Genomic DNA, 24,820 nt, shown 5'->3' on the forward strand with positions numbered 1-24,820 from the left:
GAATGTATTTTAGTCTCCAGATGAGGAAAGAAGAGGTAAAATGTTGAAGGAAACTAGCTCTCTTTGGAAGGTCTACTAGTACTTATTTTTTTAGTAGGATTTTTCCTTTTATAAATATTCTTGGATGATCATGTTCAGGTATTGTGTTTTTATGATAGTTTTATATTTTAATGTCTTTAATATATTTTATGCTGTAAGTCACTTTGGGGCATTCTTCTGTGATGACTAAATATAATTCTTATTCTTATTCTTATTATTGGAAAGTCACCACAAAGTGACACATTCCCTGACATTCCTCAGCTTTTTCTTGCATTCGGTTAACACCTGATGGTAATTCTTTTTCCTTCAGGGTAGATAATTATGTGAGGAAATGCTATTTAAGTATTTAATATGAGGGAACGCTGTAAAATTAGGCCTGTTTTCAAAACACAGGCACTGTCTTTATGTCTGTAAAGTAATATGCTGTTTTATGGTGCTGTATAAATAAGGACAGCGAGACTTCCATCCTGAGATAATGAGTTTGTGTCCTGAGGTAATGAATGGGTAACTGTCACTGTGGGAAAAGAGAAATGTTTCGTGTCTTCTCATAATGCATCATAAATTCTCTCCTGAGTGAAAAATTAATTGTCCCTGTCTGATTGAATATAGGTACTATAGCTGAAATATGCCATTATCTCCCTATAGGAGCACATATTTGGAAACAAACAAAGCTCAATGTTTTTCCTTTCTTCTGCCCATGAATTGAATTGTGGAAATTAAACAACACATTTGGGGGAATGGAAGGTTATGGAAATCAGCTAGAAACCTGTTTTGTTTGTTCTTTAGAATCAATACCTTTTCTTAAAAATTAAATGGGTAAGAGATAGGGGAAGATTATTCTTTGTAATAACCATGATAGAGGCTTAGTTCTGACAAATTGCAGATGAGGAGTTAAACCTGTGTCTGGGTGGCACATGTGGTGATCCTATAGTTGCTGTTTGCTTGGAACTGCAAAACCTCTAATTAAGAATAAATGTCTTTTTACTGCGAAAATTTCACTGCTCAGTAGGGGCCTCCATGGATCAGGAAAGCTGCAGCCTGGCCATGGTTTTGGTCAATGGTCATACTTCCATTTTAGTTGGTAAAGTGTTTTTGTGAGACATGGCTTAGATTAGAGAACCAGGAGCCCTATCCAAGTTTTGATCAGGGATTATGTTTTTGCTAAGTGTCAGTCATTCTACAGAAGAATAATGATAATTTGGCTAACAGACTGTTGTTACACAAAGTGTACTAAGTTGTGTACTAAGGAACTGACTACACTTGACAGGAGGACTTCCTAAAATCTCAGCAGTCTTTCCCAGCACCTCTTTGAGACCTCAAAGTAAGTTTAATAAGAAAAAAACATACCACATTTCCCATCTATAAGATGCCCCCGTGTATGAGTTTTGGGGGAACTCAGATTTAAGAAAATGGGGGGAGATAGCCCAGAGTATAAGATGCCCCCTAATCTTTGACATTATTTTAGGGACAAAACCTAGTCTTATACACTGAAAAATATGGTGGATGGCTTGAGCAAGCAATGAATGATCTGGTGGTTCTGGTTTTGTGAGGAAGCAAAAGTGTTCTTTGACTTGGCAGAAGCAACCATCAAGCTAGAAGAAAATCTCTTTGAGAAATTCAATCTCATTTTACCATTCCTAAGCTTCCCAACCCATGGTTGGATTTCTGAACACAGTCCGTATATTTAACTCATGGGGTGGTGGTGAATGGAGCTGCCCATTGTCCCTGCTCCCAATCTCAACTTAATGTAGCTGGTTGATGGAACAAACCCGAAGAGTGCTTGCTAATGGTTCCTCACCGTCCTTGGTGCCGTGTTGTTGTTTAGCATCTTTATACATGATTTGGATGAAGGAATTTGAGGGGATACTCGTCAAATTTGCAGATGACCTCAAACTCAGAGAGGTAGTTAATGTATCAGAAGACAAAACCTGAATTCAGATTGGAGAACTGGGCCAAAACTAATAAAAGGAATTTCAGTAAGGGCATATGTCAGATTCTACACTTAGGCACCAGTATAAGATGGGGGGACACTTAGCTTACTAGTAGTACGTGTGAAAAGGATCTAGGGGTCTTATGGACCACAAGCTTAACATGAGTCAACAGTGTGATGCAACAACAACAAAAAAGCTAATGCTATTCTAGACTGCATCAATAGAAGTATACAGTGGTACCTTGAGTTACAAACGCCTCAGGTTACAAACTTCACTAACCTGGAAGAGTTGCCTTGAGTTGAGAACTTTGCCCCAGGATGAGAACAAAAATCATGTGCCGGTGGCACAGCAGCAGCAAGAGGCCCCATTAGCAAAAGCACGCCTCTAGTTATGAACAGTTTCAGGTTAAGAATGGACCTCCGAAACATATTAAGTTCGTAACTAGACGTACCACTATAGTGTTCAGATCAAGGGAAGTAATAGTTCCACTCTTCTGCCTTGGTCAGACCACACCTGGAGTACTGTGTCCAGTTCTGGGCACCACAGTTTAAGAAGGATATTGACAAGCTGGAACGTGTGCAGAGGTGGGCAGCCAAGGGCCTGGAAACCAAGCCTTTGGAATTGAGGGAGTTGGAATTGAGGAACTGATGGAGTTGGGTATGTTTAACCTGGATAAGAGGAGACTGAGAGGAGATATGATAGGGCTATGACATGGAAGATGGAGCAAGCTTGTTTTCTCCTGCTCCAGTGAGTAGGACTCGAACCAATAGATTCAAGTTTCAAGAAATGAGATTTCGACTAAGCATCAGGAAGAAATTTCTGACAATAAGAGTTGTTCGACACTGGAATGGACTCCCTTAGAAGATGGTGGACTGTCCTTCACTGGAGGTTTTTAAGCAGTGGCTGGGTGGCCATCTGACATGGATGCTTTGGTTGAGATTCCTGCATTGCAGGGGGTTGGGCTAGATGACCCTTGGGGTCCCTTCCAACTCTACAATTCTATCATTCTGTAACTCTTACGTTTCTATAACTCTTATGTGGTCACAACTTTGTCCCTACAATCAGGAACCCTCACTTTCCTGCTGGCATTAAAAGAGATGAGTGTTTTACAATGAATGTAACAGCACATGCAAACTGCTTCCTTCCCTCCACATGTCCAGTGTAATGCGTGAAAAGTGTTTATGTATTTGCACATTTGCAAAGCTTGGTCAGTGACTTTATATATACCTGCCCTTGGGTAACTGGCTAAAGTTGCTTGGTGGAAACCAGCTGGGATTTGGTTATTTTGAGGCTTTTCTTCATTACAAAGCTGGCGGCATTTGAAACCAGTTGGAGGATGTTTTCAAGTAAAGTATTTCTGGGGGTGGCTGATATAAAATGCAAGAGAGGCATAAGCCCATAATGAGTAACTAAGTTCTGTTCCAAGCTTTCAGCGATTACCATCTGATTCCAAGCTAGCATAACTTAAGGCCTGACATACGTCAGTTGCTGTTGCTGTGGAATTAATGAAATTACTAGACCTGAAAGCATTAATCAACAGATTAATTTATTAATTGACTGTGGCTTAAAATCCAGTTGAAAACATCCCTTAATTAGTTGCAAGGGTGTTTGGCTTCTTCCATGTGCATCAGGGGAAACTGCTATCTATCAAATGTTATCAGCTATTTGAACCACTGTAAAAACTGTATGTTGTAAAAACAGTGTGCTATAATACGTTTAATATAATTCAAACACTTTGGACTGGATTCAGCTACTTGGTTCTATTAGTAAAGCCAGCAGGACTCCCACTTGTACTGATGGAACAATCTCCTTAGTTTTATGTTGAAGTCCACCCTCTGTGTGCCTGATCATCAGGGTGAGGCTTCCTAGTCCAGCCCCCCCCACCCCAAGAGGACCTACAATCATATTTTGTGGAAATTTCTATCTGTCATGCATGGGTTGAAGGTTGCTCTGTTTTTGTTCACAAAGCAATTTCTAAAGGAGTTGTGTTGCAAATTTTCCAGTGCACAGCCAATTTCCACAGTGAAGCTTATCATTAATCCTTACACTGTTAATGATGAAACCATTTGATTCATCTGCTATCTGTTCTTTGGACTTCCTCTCCCTAAAGAAAAAGAAAATGCATTTTTAGCAGCCATATTGTCAGTAAATTTCCTCTTACTCAAGTGCAGGCTGTCTTTTCCGAAGGACCATAGGATCAAAGGTGTACTTCGACTTGGTTTGGAGTTCTTGCCAAAAGTAGTTTCAGTGCTTAAGTTTAATTAGTAACTCTTTCTTGAGTTTGTGCATGACCCGCCCCCCCAAGGGAATTTTCACATTGCCATTCCTGAGCAGACAAATTCAGGATGGATATGTTCTTTTTGATGTGTTGTGCAGGATCCAAAAATAGACAAATAACTTATTCTCCAACACTGAACTGGTGGGCTCCTTCTTCTGCCAAGCATAATTATGGACCACTATGAAACACTATGCAGTGGATCCACGTGCTATGAGAAAAGATGGTGTGACCATCATTTTGTCTGTTGATTCAAGTTTCTATTCCCCCACCAGGTTTATCCGATGGGAGTGCAGTCATGCTATCTACCTACCTTCCTGTAGAGCAGGGGCAGAGAACACCTGTGGTCCTCCACCAGTATTCCTGGACTTCAACCCCCATCATCCCTGCTGAGGCTGATGGTAGCTGGGCTCCCAACCATATCTGGAGTGCCACAGGTCCTCCATGCCTTCTGCAGAGGCTTCCTGCATTTGCTTCATTTATTTATGGTGATGAGAGGGAACAGAGTGGGTGAAGTGCTGTCCCTGCATTTGGGCTCCTCCACACTTCCACTTGTCCCATGCCTAGAAAGCATGGGTCCGAGCGGATTTTCGCTTCTCCTGCTAGCACCTTCGGAAAGCTGAGCAGGGTCCAATATGGTTTCAAATGCATGAGGGACCGCATGTTGAGACGCCTGCATTGCAGCGGGTTGGCCTAGATGACCATCGGGGTCCCGCCCAGCTCTTCAGTTCTGTGATTCCATGATTGGAGGGGAACAAGGATTCTGTGCTTCTGTAGAAAGCAGTTTGAGGCACTGCATACCAAAGTCATCACTCTGACAGGGGCCCAGCATGCTTAGCAGCCCTGCTGTTTATAGTGAAGGCAGATAGATGCAAGAGTGTGCACACATTCAATTTTCTAGGAGGAGGAGAGGACATTTGTCATTGTTACAGCTGCATGATGAATTTGAGGGAGAGGAGATGCGTTTTAGATTCAGTCAGGAATTAAGTTTCTGATTTGAGGAAAGCCACAATGTTAAATTCCAAGCATCCCTTCTTGCTTTTCCTCCTTTTAAGGGAACTCAGAGCTTTTTAGGAGTGGGTGTTAACTTTAAAGACACCACATAATATTTACAGGCCTCGTAGATATTAGTGGTTAGAGCTACTGTAAGTCAGAAAGCCCTGTGTTCAGTAAAACAGAGAAGGAAGGCAAAGCTGAGGGGCATGCCTTGTGAAAGGCAAGTGTGAAGGCTTCCCCTGTGAGACCTTTGAGCTCGTCTCAAGCAAACCATCTAAAAGGTGAAATGATGCACTTACATCTTGTTATGGTGGAATAAGTATCCCAGGTGCAGAAAGCTTCTGACGTCTTCAGTGAAAACATGACATTGCTTTGTATAGAGAAAGTAATGCATTTACTATTCCAAAATACTATTAAAAGACAAAATTATAGTTGCACTGTATTCTTTCTAATGAGAGAAGCAACATTTGCATGCTTTCCCGCACAAGCTGTTTATAATTTTGTATGCCCATGTGAAGCTTCCCATTTTAAAAAGTTGTTTCGATCCTTGAATGAGTGTTGATCGTTTAAATAACATCCAGAGGAATAGCCATGTTGGCAGCCAAAACAACAAAGGAGTCTTGTGACGCCTTAAGGACGGTGATTCTGAATTGTGGTTATACTGTATTCTCAGGACAACGCTTTGTGCGTCATGCAACGCACAAAAGCTTATGCCAGCCTTCCCCACCCCGTGCCCTCCAGATGTTTTGAACCACATCATTCCCAGCCAGCCAGGGAGTTGGAGTCCAAAACATCTGGATGGGAACAGGTTGGGAAAGGCTGATTTGTGCAATAAAGACATTTGCTAACATTTAAGGTGCTGCAAGACTCTTTCCTATGTACGTATCTGCATGTATTGATGACGTATTCCTGGCACTCGCAGTCCAAGGATCTCCGGTTTTGTATTCCCCCCCCCCCAAATCTCCCAACTGTAAATACAAAGGCAATGAAATCTGCTTGAGCCAGATGGTTGGGGCTGATTTGCAGAAGCATGCATAAAGCTGGAAGAAAATCTCTTTGAGAAATTAAATCCTACTCGGTTGCTTCTTTCCGCTTCCCAAGGGTGTAAGTAGTCTCTGAAAACATGTAATAAGAATAGCTCATGCTTTCTCCTTCTCAGAAGATAAATAGTGTGGTTTTATTTCACTTTGCAAGAACTTTGCAAGAACTCTTAGCAAGACGACAGAACAAGAGTCACGATCAAGATTTTTGATTGTGCTACTCTATGGAATTACATTCTCAAAACCTTACCCAACATTTCAATCTGTGGTAAAATCAGAGATCACCTAAGAACAAATTGGATGGTAGCCAGGTAAGTTTTACTCAGAACAGACCTATTGAAATTGATGAACATGACTTTAAACAGTCATGGTTTCCCCCAAAGAATCCTGGGAAATGTAGTGTGTTAAGAGTGTTGAGAGTTGATAGGAGACATGTGCTCCCCTCACAGGGCTGAAATTCTCAGAGTGGTTTAACAACCTATTCCTCTTCACAGATAATTTTGAGAATGGTAGCTCTGTGAAGGGAATATGGACCTCCAAACAACACTCGGCACCCTTAACAAACTACAGCTCCCAGCATCCTTTGGGGGAAGCCATGGCTGTTTAGAGTGTTATGATACTAGTTTAGGTGCATACTGCAGATAGGGCCTTAGTCATGTCCATCAATTTCAGTGGGTCTGTTCTGAGTAAAACTTAGTAAAACTGCTACCAATTTATTGAAACCATGTCATCCACAAAGATAAATGCTTCAAAACTAAATCCTTCCAGACCCCCTTTTAAATGTCAGTTTTTAGCTGTGTGGGAGTCACTTTTCCATTTTGTTGTGAGCTTCTCTTGCAAAGTTTGGACACCTTTTAAAATGACCCAGCCATATGCAACATAGAATGACCCCCATTTTTTCAAGCAAGGTGACAGTTCTGTGGTCCTATTCAGATCCTGCACAATTGAGTCCCACTCATGTGGTTGAGTCATTTTGAACAGCTTCCCTCCACAGGAGCTACACACTGAAAAGTTGCCTGAGTAACATTTAAAGGGTTGCACCGATCTTATCAATTACAGAATAGGTTCAAACTGTGCAGTATTCGGAAAGTGCCCAAACTAGCACACTTTGTTCAAATTGAGCAAAATCCATTTCAATAAAAAAGGAAATAAAGAAAAAACAGTGGTGGCTCCATTCATTAGATACCAGTGGCTTTAACATTATAAATGGTGGCTTTGAAATACATCTGCTTTGGATCTTGCATAGACTTGCACATATAAGAATCCTGGTTGAATCTTTCTTACTTTTTCCATATAAGATGTAAATGTTGACATCTTAATACCAATCTTGCTACATTTGTCTATTTTAATAATTCATAAGAGACAGTGTTTCTGTCTCTTGCATTCAACAATGCACAGCTGGCTTGGTAACTGATTGAGGAGTGGTTGCTCCCTTCAGTTATGTCTCTGAGCATTAGCCACTGTAGAACACAAGGCAGCTGAGAACTTCTAATAGGTGATTTATTGAGCTGTGTTTGGTCTCCCAGTTCTTTTTGAATCTGTGCCTGGTTTTCTCCCTCAGAAGCTGCCATTGGGAAGATCACGACCTGTTTAGATTCCTCCTTAGTCCTCTGGTGGGTTGCATTTTTCTTCTGCAACATAAAGTTATCTATATTGCCAAGAAGGTTGGTGGTTTGAGCCCACCCAGGGACAGCTGTGTGCAGGATTCCTGCATGCAGCATGTAGGACTTGTTGAACCTCTACAAGTCTGTGATTCTATATGTTGTGCACAATTTCTCATGATATCAGCTTCTCTTAGACCTTTGGGGCTTTGAACTGTGTGACATAGTGCTTTTTCGTTTTCCTTTTCCTTTTTTTTTTAAAAAAAAAACCTGTCTGCTGCCAGCCAATACACTTTATGTCAGTATGCTGAGTTTCTGTGGCCTTCAGAATGCTACGGCATCATGATGTGAAATTCCAGAATAATGAAAGCAGCCCTATTCCCATGGTCTCTGTTCCTCTGTGGATTGTTATCTTTGTTCCTGTATGATTCAGACTGCCTTGAAAGCATTTGGACCCCTGTTTTAATCTCTGTTTGCTGGTCAGAGCTCGCACTTCTGAAAAAAAAAAAAATACAATTTCACCTGATATTTATTCTCTTTGCTACTTAACTTGCTTCACCCACCTGAATAAATTCTTGTTCGTGTTCTGTAGGCCAGTGTGTGTTTTATAAGATTAGCCTCTTCATCTTTTATCTCTTTATTTCCTGTGTCCTTGATCTCCTGTTGCCTCGTTGTTGTGGATTTCCCTTGCATTCTGTCCTAAGAGAGCGGTTGTAAGTTCTGCAGCTGACAAGTGTTTTGGGAAGGACTCTTGTGCTTTCAACAGTTCCTTTCCCTGCTGATTTTTCCATTGTGTCACAGCTAGAGATGCTTAAGGAATTCAGTTTCTGTGAATTCTGATGCAGACTGACCTGATCTGCAACCCCTGAACTAATACTCAGGTTGGAAACTAATTATTCTTTAGATTTCACACTTACCTGAATTTTGCAACATAGCTCTCAGCTACAAAAAGGTGCCAAAACGTTGTTTAAAATGCATATTTTAGAGTAAGATGTGTTTAGAAATGTGCATATTCAGATAAAATACACATTTAAATTAGATATTTTGTGTTGAGATATGTAATTAAATATCGCAAGTGCAGTGTAGAAGATAACATTGTACTTTCATATTGTCTCAAGACTGTTTTTAGTAATAAGCCTCGTAAGGATTCAATCAGTGAATTAAATGTGTGTTTGATACAGTTTAACATGAATTTAATAAACAAAAAAAGCAAAGGTATGTCAAGTAGAACCTTCCCTTCATCCAATTCACAGTTGGAAAATACCTTTATTAAGACCAACCTAATTGTCACAAAATAGTGACACGCCTTTGAGTCCCCAGGGAGTTCAGTCATACCTAAGGTGGGCTCCAGTATCATCCTTTTCTGTGTAAATTCTCACAGGATTGTTGTGACAAAGAATGAACATGTAATAGCACTTTTACAGCAAATGTGCTATAGACCCAGTTTTTCTACAGTTATGACACAGAAGTTGTTAAGGAATAATGTGTTAATTCCATTAGTGAGGAAAGAGCTGGCTCATTCCTAAAATGCACCTGGCCCGAATCTGGTGACTTCCTTATCAGTGCTACTGGACAGATTAGGCACGTAACTCAAATTACAGCGTGGGTTGTGGGTCATTGTTTCTTATTAGAAAAGAGTGGATAGTTGTGCAATGGTGGAGTTACTGGAACACCTTGAAAAGAGCTCATCTGAGAAGAAGACTTGGAGAATTGCCTTATCTTTACACTCCGAGAACTCTAAGCTGCTGCAGGACTCTGTGCATGTTGACTTTCCTGCATTGCAGGGGCTTGGAACTGCCTTGGTGTCCTTTCAAACTCTACAATTCTATGATTCTATAACTTAGAACTTGCGTGTTGACATCCTTCAGCAAGGACGTTGAAGTACAGGGACCCCTCTGGGACCAGAGGGAGAAAACTCTTGGTGTAACCTGCATATACTGTATATACTGTACATATATAGTGTGTGTGTTTTTTCATCCTGCCCAACTTCCAAGGAGGTTAGGGGAACCACATGGCTTTGCCGACCCTGCAAGTTTCATCTGTGAGACAGGTTGGGCTTTAGCAGGAGCAATTGGCTCAAAGCCACCCAAGTGAGATTTACGGCTGAGTGGAGACCTGAACCCAGGCCTTCCTCCCTTTATCATAGTCTAGCACTCTTGCCCCTCCACATCCCATTGGCTCGGGATCATTTCCAGCATCCCATTCCTTTCAACTCATATCATAGTTCACTTCTCAGAAGTGAGACCTGCTTTTTATTCTACTATTGATCATTTGAAGTGGTGTTTTTATGTCTCCCTCTATTATGCATGTGCAGCCCTGGTGATTTTAATAGAAAGCTTTGCATAAAGCCTGAGAGTAAGACATTTGTTTTTGGTATTTGAGATTCCTGCTTTGTATGAACTCTCTGGCTAGTTCTAATAAAAAGGCATGATTTATATAGCCTATGCACCATGTAAGTGTGCTCGAGGTACAGCAACAGTTGCAGCTCTCTGGATAGTAATCTGCTGTTTTTCCATGGCATTTTATAGGCCCAGTGTCAATCTGAGGGCATATTCTGCATTATTATTACTTTCTGTGGCAGCCCCAAATACAGAAATGTATCTGGAAGGGCTAGATAGATGTTTAGGCTCTAAGAAAAGCAATGTATCTCTTTTCAGCTAGTTTGAAATGTGTTGCATGTTGCTTGCACTAGAGCTTAACCCACAGATTGAGAACTTCCTGTCTTCTAGCTTTTGTTGGACTACAACTCCCATCATCCCACACCCATTGACCATGCTGGCTTAGGTCGATGGGAGCCAGAGTTAGCCAACTTCTGTTGGCTGCCCCTAGCTTAATCTGTTATCTGAGTTAGAATTCCCCCATTCATATTTTTTTCTGTGCTGTAATTATACACATATTAGCAAAGTGAATCATACAAAATACTTGCAGTTCTTTTACTTATTTATAAAACTTATATCCTGCTTTCTCCCCAGAAAGAAAATTGAAGCGTCTTACAACAATCAAACAGACATGTAAGAAAATCAACTTCACAAAATGTATTAAGCAACCATAAAAAAATGGAATCTGCTTAAAAAAGGAAAATCAGCAAAAATGGGGAACTCATAAAACTCTAAAAAAACCCTAAAGTGAAGTTACAGAAGAAAACAACCTTCAGTTTTCTTCGGCTGAAGGCCTTCCAAAACAATCAGGTTTTGGCTAAATGCCTGAAGTAAGGAGGACCTCAGGACTGAGGGCCAAGTGTGGCCCTCCAGGTTTCAATATATGACCCTCAGTACCCCATCCAAGCTACATACCTCTCCTTAAACCAGACCTCTCACCTAAGCCAGACCTCTTCTCTTTGCTTTCCTGATTCTAGCTAGGCAAAAGCACTTAAGGACTTGAACTGTGTGGAGGTCCCGTGCTTGCCTGGATGAAGAATTGTGGTGAGTAGGGGCAGAGACCCCTGGCATCCATGTGGCTGGCATGAACAAAACCTGTCTGCTTTATGCAGATGTTGAGTGTGGAATATTTAGGTAATTGCAGCGCAGTGCAATAATATATTGTATTCCCAGAGGAGGTAAAGATAATTCAAAACCAAAGAAACTGGCCAAACAAGGCCCCAGCATATAGGCTGAAGGCATATAAGGCCCTTGTTGAAGCTAAGCAGGGGTCAGACCCAGGTCAGCAAGAAAGGAAGAAATATGATGCTGGTGAAGTTAAGTCTTTATTTAAGGAAACAAAATACAACTCAGCCTGGTGGTCTCAGCAACCCTTTCCAATAGGTCTTGCCCCTATGGAGCAGTTCCCAGGATTGAAGGCCTTCTACCACCCTTAAAACCTTCAGGATGTTCCCCAAGCAGTCTCAAACTGTGTCTGTCCACCTCTGACCTCTGCTCTGCTTTTCTCATTACTCTGCATGTTCTTGGAGACCAGCGGGAAGGGGAGCTTGTCACAGCAGGAGGGAGAGACTCCCTGGATTCTTCAGCATGATGCTCCATCTCTGCTTCAGCCTCAGAGTCTGAACTGTTCCCTGTCACAGGCTCTGCCTGCTCACTAAACCCTGTTGCTCTTTCAGCTTCCGACACCACCTCCCACCAATCTTCTCCCTCTGACAGCTCCTCTGTGTCCCACAATCAATCCCCTGGCTCTGAGCCTTACACCTCTGGGGTTTTGCTTGGGGATTCCCCAGCTGGTGTCTCTCATTCCTCTTTGACCAGCCAGTCCCTGACAGCAGATCAGAGTCTGGTCAGTGCTTGGATGTATGGCCACTTGGAAACTATGTTTACACTGCCTTGGGGGTCTATGATAGCAGAAAAGTGGGATGTAAATGTAAGAAAAGTAGAATTGGCTGTGTTGTATTTACTTGCTCTTCTCTTTACAGTGATTACAGATTTCTCTCATTTCTCAAGTTTGCACAGCAGATTATGGTTATACTAACTTTTGACATCTTGGGCAACTTCAGGAAATGCATACAGCATATGCAGCATAGTCTTTTCTCAGAGTGTCCACTGGTGCCAACTCAGTTTGTTCCATATAAGAAAAATGTGGCACAAACAGTAGCCTTAGTCATGACTATCTATGGCAGTAGCCGGTTAGCAGTTGATCTTGGTATAATTTAGCAGCTGTCTTTAGGAATAACATCTGCTTTAAATGGAGCGAATGAACACGAGCACAAAAAAGGAAACCTCTGTGCTCTGAGTTCCTTTATGGATGAAAGTGGGAGGAGAGGCGGTTCAGTTCAGGATAAGAAACAGAGCCCGTGGCAAGGGAAGGATTTCCCTTGGCTTCCCTGCCAAATGAGCGAAGGGGAAGCAGAGAAGTTTGCTCCTCAGGAGGGAACTGCTGTCAGAGTCCACTTCTTCCTCTCTTAATGCTCCATCCCACATTGCTTCAGAGAGGACCTTGATTTTTCATAGAGGCTTTTTTGTGGGGCAGGTAGTTGTAGGAAAAAGGTTCTTATTTTAGGATCCAAGCTAATCTTCTTCCACAGAACCTGAGAGGCAGCTACCAGGTTTGTTGGGAAACTTGATTGTTTGCTAACAATTCTTCACTTACTTGCTCAGTAGCCTAAGCAGCAGTAATAAGACCAATCAAAAGTCTTATTTAAAGGAACGTACACACAGGTGCAGGGACATGGGTGGTGCTGTGGGTTAAACCACAGAGCCTAGGACTTGCCAATCAGAAGGTCGGCAGTTTGAATCCCCGTGACGGAGTGAGCTCCCGTTGCTCGGTCCCTGCTCCTGCCACCCTAGCAGTTCGAAAGCACGTAAAGGTGCAAGTAGATAAATAGGTACCGCTCTGGCGGGAAGGTAAACGGCGTTTCCATGCGCTGCTCTGGTTCGCTAGAAGCGGCTTAGTCATGCTGGCCACATGACCCGGAAGCTGTATGCCGGCTCCCTCGGCCAATAAAGCGAGATGAGCGTCGCAACCCCAGAGTCAGTCACGACTGGACCTAATGGTTAGGGGTCCCTTTACCTTTACCTTACACACAGGTGTATCAGCTCTGGCCTTCGTAGGCCCATACTGAGTTAGCTATATTGTTGTAGGTTGAGGTCCATGTGTGACTGCTGACCTTGGGTGGGTTGTGTTTTAGCACAACCAGAACCACTAAGAAAACACCAGCTGCAATGGATTAAAAACCTGCTGCATGCAGTCTGGGCCATGCAGAATGTCTAACAGTCACCGTGGGTTGAAAACACAGCTGTGCATGCCCTAAGAAGGTCATATGAATGGACTTGACTACTTCATTTATCATTTTGCTCTGCCCTTCCGTAAATAAGTTTTATTACCCTCAGTCCTCTTCACTTCTTTGCTTGACACCCGTCATTTTTGGATAACAAAAACACTACCAGAACCACCAACATATTAATAGAATAGGGAAAGCAGTTTCTAGCAATATGATTACGTAATGCATTTTCAAGTCCCCCGTCTTTCAACTTTTCTGTTCAAGTTGCTCCAAGGGTCTCTAGGTGTGAGATAAGATAAGCAAGGTACGTACAGGCACAGGGGAAGGCTTCAGTAATGAGTGTTTTGTTTACAAGGCCATATAGCATGTGCGTGGAGTGGAGAAATAGGCTCAGTTATGGATTTAACTTTGGCAAATCAGATGTAAATCAGATGCAGGTCTCATACTGGATAGTATGCAGCAATGTTTTGCTCGAGAGTAGACCCATTGAAGTTAATGAACATGGAGGGCACCATGTTTGCTAGCACTGTTGTACTAGATCACTTTGTGTAGAAGGTAGTCTTAAGAGGGGTGAGCCGGTGAACCTTTTACTACTTGTGATGCAGTGCCTAGTATATATTGGACACTTTGATTTAAAAAAAATATATGTTGATGTAGTACGGTGGACCTGGTCTGAGCACATTTCCTTTGCCCTGAAAAGAAATGCTCACTTTGGCATGAAGTGAGCATATGTTCAGCCTAACCACTTCTTCACTTTGAATAAATGTTTGTCTTTACCTTAAACTGCAGTGATTGATTACAGAAAAAAAGGAAAGGGACAAAACTCTACACTGCTTTTTTTGTTGTCATTTTATTTTGATTAGTAGAATACATTGTTTTAAAAATGGATGGATAGATATTCTTAACATACTTACCCATTTAGCAGCAGATGAAAAATGGCCGGTCCTCACTAAATTTGCCTGACAGTTGGTGACTGACTTGAATCTAATATGTAAGCTTCATAAGCTTTGCCATAATGTTTTGAAACGGTCATAAACCTTAAGGGTATCCTAGTCACACATTTAACCTGCCACATTTAACCTTCCTCTGCGTAAGAAATTTATGACAGGTTCCAAATACAACCCTCAACCTTCTCCTTAAAGCAAATCACAAAAAAGAATGGTTATTGGGTCTCATGGGAACTCAGAGTCTGCAATATATTTAAGCAGGCAGCAGGATGGCTGGAATTAGACATTCAGTGCCAGGTCTGGGAATCCTGGTTGCCACTGAATAGCTACAAAATAGAGGCAAGATGCAGGAATTTAGGGTGGGAGAGACTGTACTTTGCCTCTGTGCACCCACTGCCTGTCCCTTGCCACTCCCTTCCTGGAGTCATTACTCGTCACAATGTTGGAAAACATACCCAGAACTCCTTGTAGCAGGGGGCAGGAAGAAGCTAGGGGAAGAATTGTGAGGAAAAACCACAGGCAGAAGGGTTTATGTGCTTCTTCCCCCTTAGCTTGAGATTAAATCCTCTTCATGCCCCTCTGTACCTGTTGGACCATACTTGGATCTGCTGCTGAACGCCTAATTTTGCTATCACCAAATCACGATTTCCAGGGTTCTTTGGCAAACAGCTAAATTTATCTCCACAGGTAGACAACATACCATAATGCATGCACACACACTCGAAATTAATTTAGAGTATAAGCAGGGCTTTTTTTCAGCCAGAACTCACCAGAGCTCAGTTCCAGCACCTCTCAGGTGGGTGTTATTGCCATTCTAAGGGAACGAGGGAGGTGTTCATGGTGAGTTCCGACACATATTTTTTCTAGAAAAATATCACTGAGTACAAGGAACTGGCAGTTCTGCATCTGCAAGGAGTTGATCCTCTGTTGTGGTAGCACCTACTCCCTGGAACCTGCCTCTTTTGCCCATTCATATATCTCTGTTTTATTGTTTTTGGCACCTGCTAACTGATCCCCCCTCCCCAAGTCTATCCACACAAGTAATTTTAACATGCAGTTTATTATGCATATTTGCTTTGAAACTCCTGGCCTTTTTAATATTTTGCTACATTTTATGTCAATTGTATTTTTAGCTTTCAATTTGGTTGCTATTTTTCTAATGAAGATCTTACGTCGCCTCTTGTAAACCAATCAGAGGTTTCTGTCAATTAAACAGCATATAAATCTTGTCAAGTAAATGAAAAGAAACCAACGTGTAAATGTGTTGAAACTCACTGTATATGGTGAATCCAACATATGGTGTAGGTATTAGGACAGCAGAAGATCCTTCACACTTTCCTTTTATAGAGAGTGCCTATGACCTTTTGGGTCCGTGGTGCAAGGGATGTTTGAGATTCATGGCTAATGCCATATATGCAGAATAGGAGAGAATGATTAGGGATGTAGGCAGCACGCCTCTTTGGGGAAATTCCTGGCACCCTTCCAACGAACTCGTAATTGCTTCACCGCGAAAAGCTGCAACGCAGACAGACGCAGCGACAGGAAAGGAAGAAAATCCCTAAAACGCAGAAGTTGGTGATGTAATGGGGATTTGATTCATAGCTGACCGCTGTTCTCAAGAGTCACCTTCGAGCGGAGGAGTGTGCTCCCCTCCCTCCGCAGGCAGATGATTTACTGCTTGACAGGTAGCTCACCAAAGCCCTTTGGCTGGAATCAAATGGCTTGTCTGATCCCAGCCAGTACACATCCATTTTCTCATACCTTCATTCAGGAGGGAGCGAAATAAGGCTGACTGAGCACAGTGCATCTAACAAATGCTTTGTCGGGTTACAGGAGCTCAGGTATTAAAAATTTATTTCTACCAAGGCTGAAGCAACATTAAAAAAAACTAAATGAAAAAATGAAAAAGGGTGATTTATGGACAGGGAATTTCTCCTTGCTTCATAAAACCATCATATCCTACAGCTGAGCATTTGTCAGACGCTACTTAAAAAACCAAAAAAACCCTCACTAGCACCATTTTGGTTCTTTCATCCACAATGTTTATTCGGAAGCCAGGTTTGCATACAAAGCAATTAAATACAGTCAAACCTCGGTTGTTCCGGAAGACCGTTCGACTTCCGAAATATTCGACAACCGAGGGGTGGCTTCTAATTGGTTGAAGACCTTCTTGCACTCAAGTGGAAGCTGCATTGGATGTTTGGGTTTCGAAAAACGTTAGAAAACTGGAGCATTTACTTCGGGGTTTTCAGCGTTTGGGAGCTGAAACAATCGGGAACAGAGCTGTTCGAGAACCGAGATTTGACTGTAATCTCATTTTATTGCATATGTGTAGTCACTCGTTTTCAGCGAGACATTTTGTGTGGCTGCTAGGAGGTGGGGAGTGTTGAGAACATGGTTAGAGCTTTAATTATGGTAACAGTAAAGGGACCCCTGACCATTAGGTCCAGTCGTGACCGACTCTGGGGTTGCGGCGCTCATCTCACTTTATTGGCCAGGGGAGCTGGCGTACAGCTTCCGGGTCATGTGGCCAGCATGATTAAGCTGCTTCTGGCGAACCAGAGCAGCGCACAGAAGCGTCGTTTACCTTCCTGCCGCAGCGGTACCTACCGTATTTTTTGCACCATAACACTCACTTTTTTCCTCCTAGAAAGTAAGGGGAAATGTCTGTGCGTGTTATGGAGGAAATGCCTACGGGTGGCATGCCTACGGATTTTCCTCCTCTAAAAACTACGTGCGTGTTATGGTCAGGTGCGTGTTATAGAGCGAAAAATACGGTATTTATCTACTTGCACTTTGTCGTGCTTTCGAACTGCTAGGTTGGCAGGAGCAGGGATCGAGCAATGGGAGCTCACCCCGTTGTGGGGATTCGAACCGCCGACCTTCTGATTGGCAAGTCCTAGGCTCTGTGGTTTAACCTACAGCGCCACCCGCGTCCCTATGGTAGCAGTAGAGGATAGCAATTTATAAATGGGGCTACCACGTTGGATATTGTATCCTCCTTTAACAACTCCAAGGCATACCTACTGCACTCTGTTTCATTCCCTACCCATTAGACCACTTTTTTTACACAGCAGGCAGAGGAGGATGGGTGGTGGTGCATTTGCCAGTAGAAGAACAGCGTAAAGGTGCTGAACTACAGTTCCCATCATCCCTGACCCTTTGCCATTCTGGCTGGCCATTCTGTGAGTTGGAACCCAACAACATCCGAAGGGCAACAGGTTCCCTATCACTGTGCTAAAGGGGCAAGTAGTAACCATTTTTTAAAAGGATCACACTAAAGCAAAAACAAGGTTAGTTTACCTCAAGATAGTCTGAAGGAAGGAAGTCTTGGGTTTTTAAAAACAAACAAGTTGAGTGGCTAACTCATTTTGTTGCATCTTTACAGTGCTGTCTTGGAGAGAATCCTGTGGTGTTCCTGTTCAGAAATATACTTTATATATATTAAGTACTTGTTTTATTAAACTGAATGGGGAATTCAGTCTCTTGACAGTTGTGATTATGTAGCCCAGGTCAGGCTGAAGTCAAGAGCTACATTAGCAAATGATGATTTGAGAGGCCAGAGGCAGCAATGTAGCCAAGGTCAGTTGGGTGGTTGGGTCCTAGAAATCACATTACCTGTGTTTGCATGGCTTCTCTTTACAATATATTGCGCACAATGGAGGAGCAAGCTTGAAGCATCCATTAGGTAAGGCCAGCCAGGACCCTATTGGCTCCCCAAGAGCGAAATCCGTATATTGGATGGTAATTCAAAAAACTATTGTATGTCTGCGTTTCTACCATGTTCTGGTCCTTCTAGGGATGACACTGATTCTTTTTAAAATAGTCTAGTAGAGGGAAGAGAGAGATTCCAGGGCCGTGGGAATCTGGTGCTTAGCTGTTTCCATTTTAGAACTCCTTATTTGCTTTCACAGTAGGTTGTTAAATTGTTGTGTGGGCTTGGGAGCATTGCTTTGGCCATGAACTTGCTGCCAAAAAGTGTATCTGACTATTTCCCCTTCTCTTTTGTTAAAGTAGTCAAAGGAAAGTACAGTTATTAATTTGACTATGGCGAGAAAACACTTCAAGTGTATTAACAATGCTTTTATTTTCATAATCCCAGGAACATTCAAAGTTTTGTAGATCTTATTCCACCTTTTTATTTCTCTGAAACACAAAAATGTGTTAAGTTATTCTGCAGGATTAGAAGGCGTAGTTATCAAAAGTAGGTCCTGCAAATCCTTATATGCTAATTTGAAAATTCACATGCTTGAATAGTTCCATGGACGTAACACATTTAAGCTTTGTTTCTTTTAGTTATGCTGTACTTATTTGTGTTTTGCCATTTGGAGGTCTGCTGCTGAACCAATTATAAACCCAAGTGTTTTACATAAGAGCTGCCTCTTGAGTCCTATTCATGAACCAGAAATAGTGGAACAAATACCACCAGGGCTTGCATTTGGCATAACATTTAAAAGGCACTGAATGCAACCCCAGCTTGCCAGGGAACCTGTGCAACCCCAACTTTACCTGTTCCACTTGTGACATGGTACAGCAATTTTGGTCAGGGATAGTCTGGCTCTTGTGACCTATGCATTGATAACCTCAAGACTTGAGGTTACCTTAACACACTCTGTGTGGGGTTGCCCTTGGACCTGGTCTGGAGGCTCTAGTTGGAGCAAAATGCTGCAGCTAGACTGTTGACGGAGACAGGCTCTCATCAGTACATAACTCGGGTGCTCAAAAGTTTTCAATGCCTTCCCCCACACCAGGGCCAAGCTCAAGGTTACTGCACTATTTTGCAGCTTTGCTTAACAACTTTGCTCCACGATTCCTTAAGGCAGTGTTTCTCAAACTTGGGTCTCCAGCTGTTGTAGGAGTACAACTCCCATCATCCCTGACCACTGGTCCTGTTAGCTAGGGATGATGGGAGCTGTAGTAAAGCTAGAGACCCAAGTTTGAAAAAACATTGCCTTAAGGGCTGCCTCATTCCTTATATCTCTGCATGATCCTGAATATCTTTGTAGAGTCACTGTTAGTGTTCCCTCATGGCTTGAATGCATGACTCCTATCCCTCAGTATTGTGGGCCCAATTTTGTGGAGCTCCTTTCCAGCTGAGGTCAAACAGGCCCTCTCCCTGTTGAACTTCCAGCACCTACTGAATATTTTTTTACAGCAGGATTTTTAATTGATGTTTGATTTCGTAGCTTAACTGATTGTTTACTTTTTGTGTTGTATCCTTATAAACCACTTAGAGGCTATTGTAGTTATTCAGTATATAAATTGTTTAAATAAATATATATGGCATTTGGTGTGGGGATATAGTATTGGTGGGCCTAATCTGGCTGCAGATTGAAGGCTCCCCAAACCTGTTTTAAAGGATGTGCTGTTTTTTCTAAGGTGGAAATATCCAAATGTGAGCAGGAAACATGATCATCATGCACTGGAGTTGGAAATGATAGAGCCTGATGATTTTCCTGTAGTATGGGCAGAATTCAGCAAATGCATCTGAGGCGTGTGGTATTGACCCCATGCATGGAAGAGCATATAAATAAAGTCTTTGCTTTGTATTCATTGTTTGCTTGTCTTATAATTAAGAGCACTTTAGCTTCTTCTTTACCTTCACCTCCATGCTTCTGTGTAACTCCCTCTAATTTGGAAACCACTTAAAACATGAGTCAACCATGAAATTATGCAGTCACTGGCTTTCCCTCACAGATAAACTATATTTGTGATGGAGAGTTATACAGGGGAAAAGATATATATTTTAGGACTCTCCTTTCCTTACAAGATCCTATTATATGCTTTCTTCAAAGGGCATGGAGACCAGGAAAAATTGCTGCTCGCCATACATCAAAACAAAGTGTAGTGGTGCTTCCTTTTTTTGATATCCCCCCACCCAAGGGAACTCTGTCTCTCTACCCTACTAGGTCAGCACTAATGTTGCTTGTATCCTCATATGCAAGCAGGGCTGCTGCTTCCTTGCCTCCCCACCCTCACCTGCAGTTTTGCCACAGTTGGGCTCTGTGGTGGCAAGTGAGGCCTAGCAAGGTTCATGAGGCAAAGAGGGGCAAGGTTCAGGAAAGAGGCAAGGCTCATGCTGTACTCTGGGAAACGCAGCGCTCTGCCATTGTCGTGGTCTGAGAAACAATTGGGAGGCAGTAATGCTTCTGAACACCAGTTTCTGGAAAACACAGGAGAGGAGAGTCCTGTTTGCGGGTTTCCGACAGGCATCCGGTTGGTCACTGAGAGAACAGGATGCTGGACAAGACGAGCCTCTTCCACCGGGCTCTTCTTATGTCATTACTCCAGGAAGAAATAAGCTGGAGCGGAGTCTTTCTACAGCAGCAGGGGCTTGTGCAGCCAAATAGTTAGCACCGCCTGAGCAGCAAAAGACTGCTCTACTTAAAGGACCCAGCCTCCTTCAGTCATCTCCTACTGAGGAGGAGCCTCAGGTCTTCCTGGGCTTTTAGCTGTCAAGTCCTCTGAATCAGAGATTGTGGTGCTGCATCTTCAGACTGCTGAGTGGGCCTCACAGGTTATTCTGAAAGCATTTGTGGGACTGGACCTGCATGTCCTTCCCCTCACTCCTCAAAAATGAGGGATATGGCTCCAGGGTCATGACAGCCACAGCTAATGCAGCAGAAGCACTGGCACTCCTCCTCCTTCCTCTGAGGAGGAAGGTCCTTCCACAAAAGCCCATGTGTGTTAAGTCTGTAAAGTACCACCAGGTTTTTTGTTGTTGCAGTGTTCAGAGTATTAGACTGGGACTGGGATGACTTGGGTTCTAATCCCCACATGGCCATGAAGTCTGTGGTATGATCTTGGACCAATTGCTGTGTCTAAGTCTAACCTACCAGGCAGTGTCATTGTGATGATAAAAGTGGGTGGGGAAGAACTTTACAATACCATCTTGAGCTCCTTGGCAGAATGGTGGGGAAATAAACTCAAAAGGACTCATGGTACATGTTACATCTTTGTTCCATCCTGGCACCAGTTACTGAATAAGATGTCTTTACATAGTCCACAAATTTACAGGATTAAAGTTTAATTAAATCATCTCTCCTTTTTTTAAAGGGAAAATGGAGAGAAGAAGGGGAGGTTATTTGGTCTCTGAATCTGGAGTAGATTTTTTAAAATAAAAAGACTTCACAGGGGAAAATCCATTAATGTTAGGCAAGTTTGTGGACTGTCCTACAGTACAACCAAATTATGAATAAGCAAGTAATTGTGAATGGGATTGCATCTTTAAACTCAATGGCGGAACCCCCAAAGTAGATAATGCAATCTGGGTACAGAAACTTCTCAGGGTGGCATTCTAGGAGTGGTTAAGAGCGGTAGTCTCGTAATCTGGGGAACCGGGTTCGCGTCTCCGCTCCTCCACATGCAGCTGCTGGGTGACTTTGGGCCAGTCACACTTCTTTGAAGTCTCTCAGCCCCACTCACCTCACAGAGTGTTTGTCGTGGGGGAGGAAGGGAAAGGAGAATGTTAGCCGCTTTGAGACTCCTGAAAGGGAGTGAAAGGCGGGATATCAAATCCAAACTCTTCTTCTTCTTCTTCTTGCTCTTTAGCTCTGCTGTACAAAAGGGGACTTGTGGGTTTCTCTTGCTGTTTTTTTTTTTTTTTTTTTGCTGTGAGCAAAGGATATAATAAGTAAGTGCAACATGCTCATACAGTACCTGCATGGGATTAATATGTATTCTAGTACTAATCAGGATGTGAGAGCTGCTGCTGCTGCTGCAAGGCAGGTGAATGGAAAGTATGGTCCGGACATATGGTGCTCAGTGTTTTGTTTTGTTTTTCTTAATCAGAATGGTAATATAAATGGGTAAAAAATCAGAGTTCTCCCTTTCACTGGGGGTATGCCATAACTTAATTACTTGTCATCAGAGTGCCTTGAAATTCTTAAAGGAAGGTGTTAGATGAGCAGAAGGAATTGTTAATGCTGTTTGTAAACCTGCTGATGTTTTGCTAATGAGATTCCCTTTCATATACTATAAGGTAGATAGAAGGAGAGTGATCCTGCTGTTCAGAATGCTAATCAGTAGTGCTGGAAAGACATCTGTTTAAGCAAATATGATAAGAGAGCAAACTATGAAACAGTTTGCATCTTACTTGAGACTCCTAGGCTATGACCTTCAGTGGACCAGCATTTAAGAACTTTGCAAGGCGGAAAAGTGTGCTTGTGTTAGAGATTGGGGACAAATTGGATTCAGTTCATATTTAATGGCAAACCTGCCTAATTCACACTTTCCAAAACAATATGTAAACTGAAAAAACAGCCATCCTTTGAACATTTGCATTTCTCCGAATTTTGTGGTTCTTCAGTTGAGTACGTAATCTATATGAAAATGCACGCATTAGGGTAATGTCCCATATGTTGGTGAAAATAACATAGTTTTTTTGCATAATTTGCATGCAAAAATGTGTACGATAGGCAGAATTGCATAGAAAAATATGTAAGTTATGAGAAATCTACACTAATGTGCTGATGAATTTTCATGAGGGCTTCTTTAAAAATAAATAAAAATCACAAACTGATATGGGAATGTGGAGCACTGAATGCAAGAATGGAACAGTGAGAAACTGAAATGGACACATTTGCACATCCATTGTGTGTGTAGATTGATAGATTGCCCTATCCCTGAGCTACAGAGTCGTGGAGTCCATGCTTTGCAAGCAGAAGGTCTTAGGTTCAGCCTGACATCTTCAGCAAAAAGGACCACTTGGCAGCTCAGGGGAAAGATCTCTACCAGAGACCTTGGAGAGGTTTTCCTAGCCACAGTAAGTAGGATTGTATTGAGCTGGATGGGCAAATAGTCTTACAAGGCCACTTCCTATGTTTCTGTGATGTGGGAACACTGGCTCAAAGAGTTGTGTAGTTGCCTATTTGGGACTTCCAAAATTTTCAGACTGTAGCCCAAATCAGGTTGACCCCGCTGGGGTATTTTCTCATGTACTTCCTTTAAAAAGCACGTGCCACAAAATGGCTACTGCCTGATGGGGCAGCCTCTGCTTGTTGCACCATCCACAAGCTGGAAGTTGAAATGTTTGTGTTCCCATCTTTGCCACTTACCTAGAGATGCTTCTCTGCCCTTTGTCCATTTCTGTCCCCGAGTCTCTCGGACTCACAGAAGAACCATTAATCCTCTGCAGCAGATCATTTTCTAGCAGCCAACGTTCTTTCAATCTTCCCAACTGCTTGTCTCAGCACAGCCCTGGCAAGGTGTCTGTGCTTAGTGATCTTCTCAATGCTCTCTAAAGAGAATAGTGAGAGCAGTTGCGTGAAGGCTTTTGGCTCCATCCTGTCCTGACTGTGCAAAATTTTGCCTTGGATGGCTGCCCAAGCAAGGGGGTGGGGGCAGTGATTTTGAAGCTCCCGTTTTTCAGGCATCTAACCTTGCCTAAAACCAAATTAAGCTTGCAATTCTCTACCTTTTGTGAGGCTGAGCCAAGAAAGCCTGCTGCAAACTCTCTTTAAAAAGAAGAATGATAATAAAAATGAAAGTAAAGGCTTCCCAGACACTTGTGGTGACTTGTGCTGCCATTGCAGAGCCAGCCAGATGACCACAAGAGTTTGTTAGAAGGTTGTGGTTTACTCTTTAACCCCTGATCCTATTTATCTATCACATTCATATCTCATTGTTTCTCCAAGGAGCTCCATGTGGTGTACATGGTTCTCCCCCTTCCTCATTTAATCCCCTTCAACACTGTTAGGTTAGGCTGAGAGGCAGTGACTGGCCCAAGGTCAACCAGTTAGCTTTATGGTTGACTGAGGAATTGCACCCTGGTCTCCCAGGTCCTAGTCCGGCACTCTAACAGCTACATTACACTGGCAGCTTTTGCCCTAACAAATGCAGCTATTACGGGTAGAGTATGTTTGCTTTTGCTTGTATTGGAAGTGAAGGTGCCATTGAATCACAGGTGCTCTGGAGACACAGAGCTATGCTTTCACTCCAGAATTGGGGTGGGAATGCCAACTTCCATCACCTCTTACCTTGGTCATGCTAGGTGGGGCTGATGGGAGGTGCAGTCCAATGACACCTGGAGGACCACAGGACCCCCCCACCCCTCCTTCTAGATCTCAAAGGGGGTAAAGTATGTCGCCAGGGAGACTTGAGATTGTGGGTGTAAGCACCAGATTTGTGAATAGTTCCTGTTTTCTATAGAGAACCAGGATGGCATAGCAAGTTGTTTTAATCTGTTTTTAATATTGAATTTTAAGTCATCGTAAGAAGAGTTTGGATTTGATATCCCACTTTATCACTACCCTAAGGAGTCTCAAAGCGGCTAACATTCTCCTTTCCCTTCCTCCCCCACAACAAACACTCTGTGAGGTGAGTGGG

The 24,820-nt window shown here is 42.6% G+C and overlaps 1 protein-coding gene across 5 annotated transcripts in view; it reads left to right on the forward strand.

Moving 5' to 3' along the window:
* CHST11 (carbohydrate sulfotransferase 11) overlaps window positions 1–24,820 on the forward strand; it is a 200,299-nt gene that overhangs the window by 45,015 nt on the left and 130,464 nt on the right. For 2 of the 5 annotated variants that reach the window (XM_079992949.1, XM_079992950.1), the window contains exon 2: window positions 10,855–10,893. The exons of the other annotated variants lie outside the window; for them this stretch is intronic. In XM_079992949.1, the coding sequence (XP_079849075.1) occupies window positions 10,855–10,893 (39 nt within the window). The remainder of the gene's footprint in view (window positions 1–10,854; window positions 10,894–24,820) is intronic. 5 annotated transcript variants of the gene reach the window in all.

This window comes from Podarcis cretensis (genome assembly GCF_951804945.1).
Source record: "Podarcis cretensis genome assembly, chromosome: 10".
NCBI classification, from domain to species: domain Eukaryota; kingdom Metazoa; phylum Chordata; class Lepidosauria; order Squamata; family Lacertidae; genus Podarcis; species Podarcis cretensis.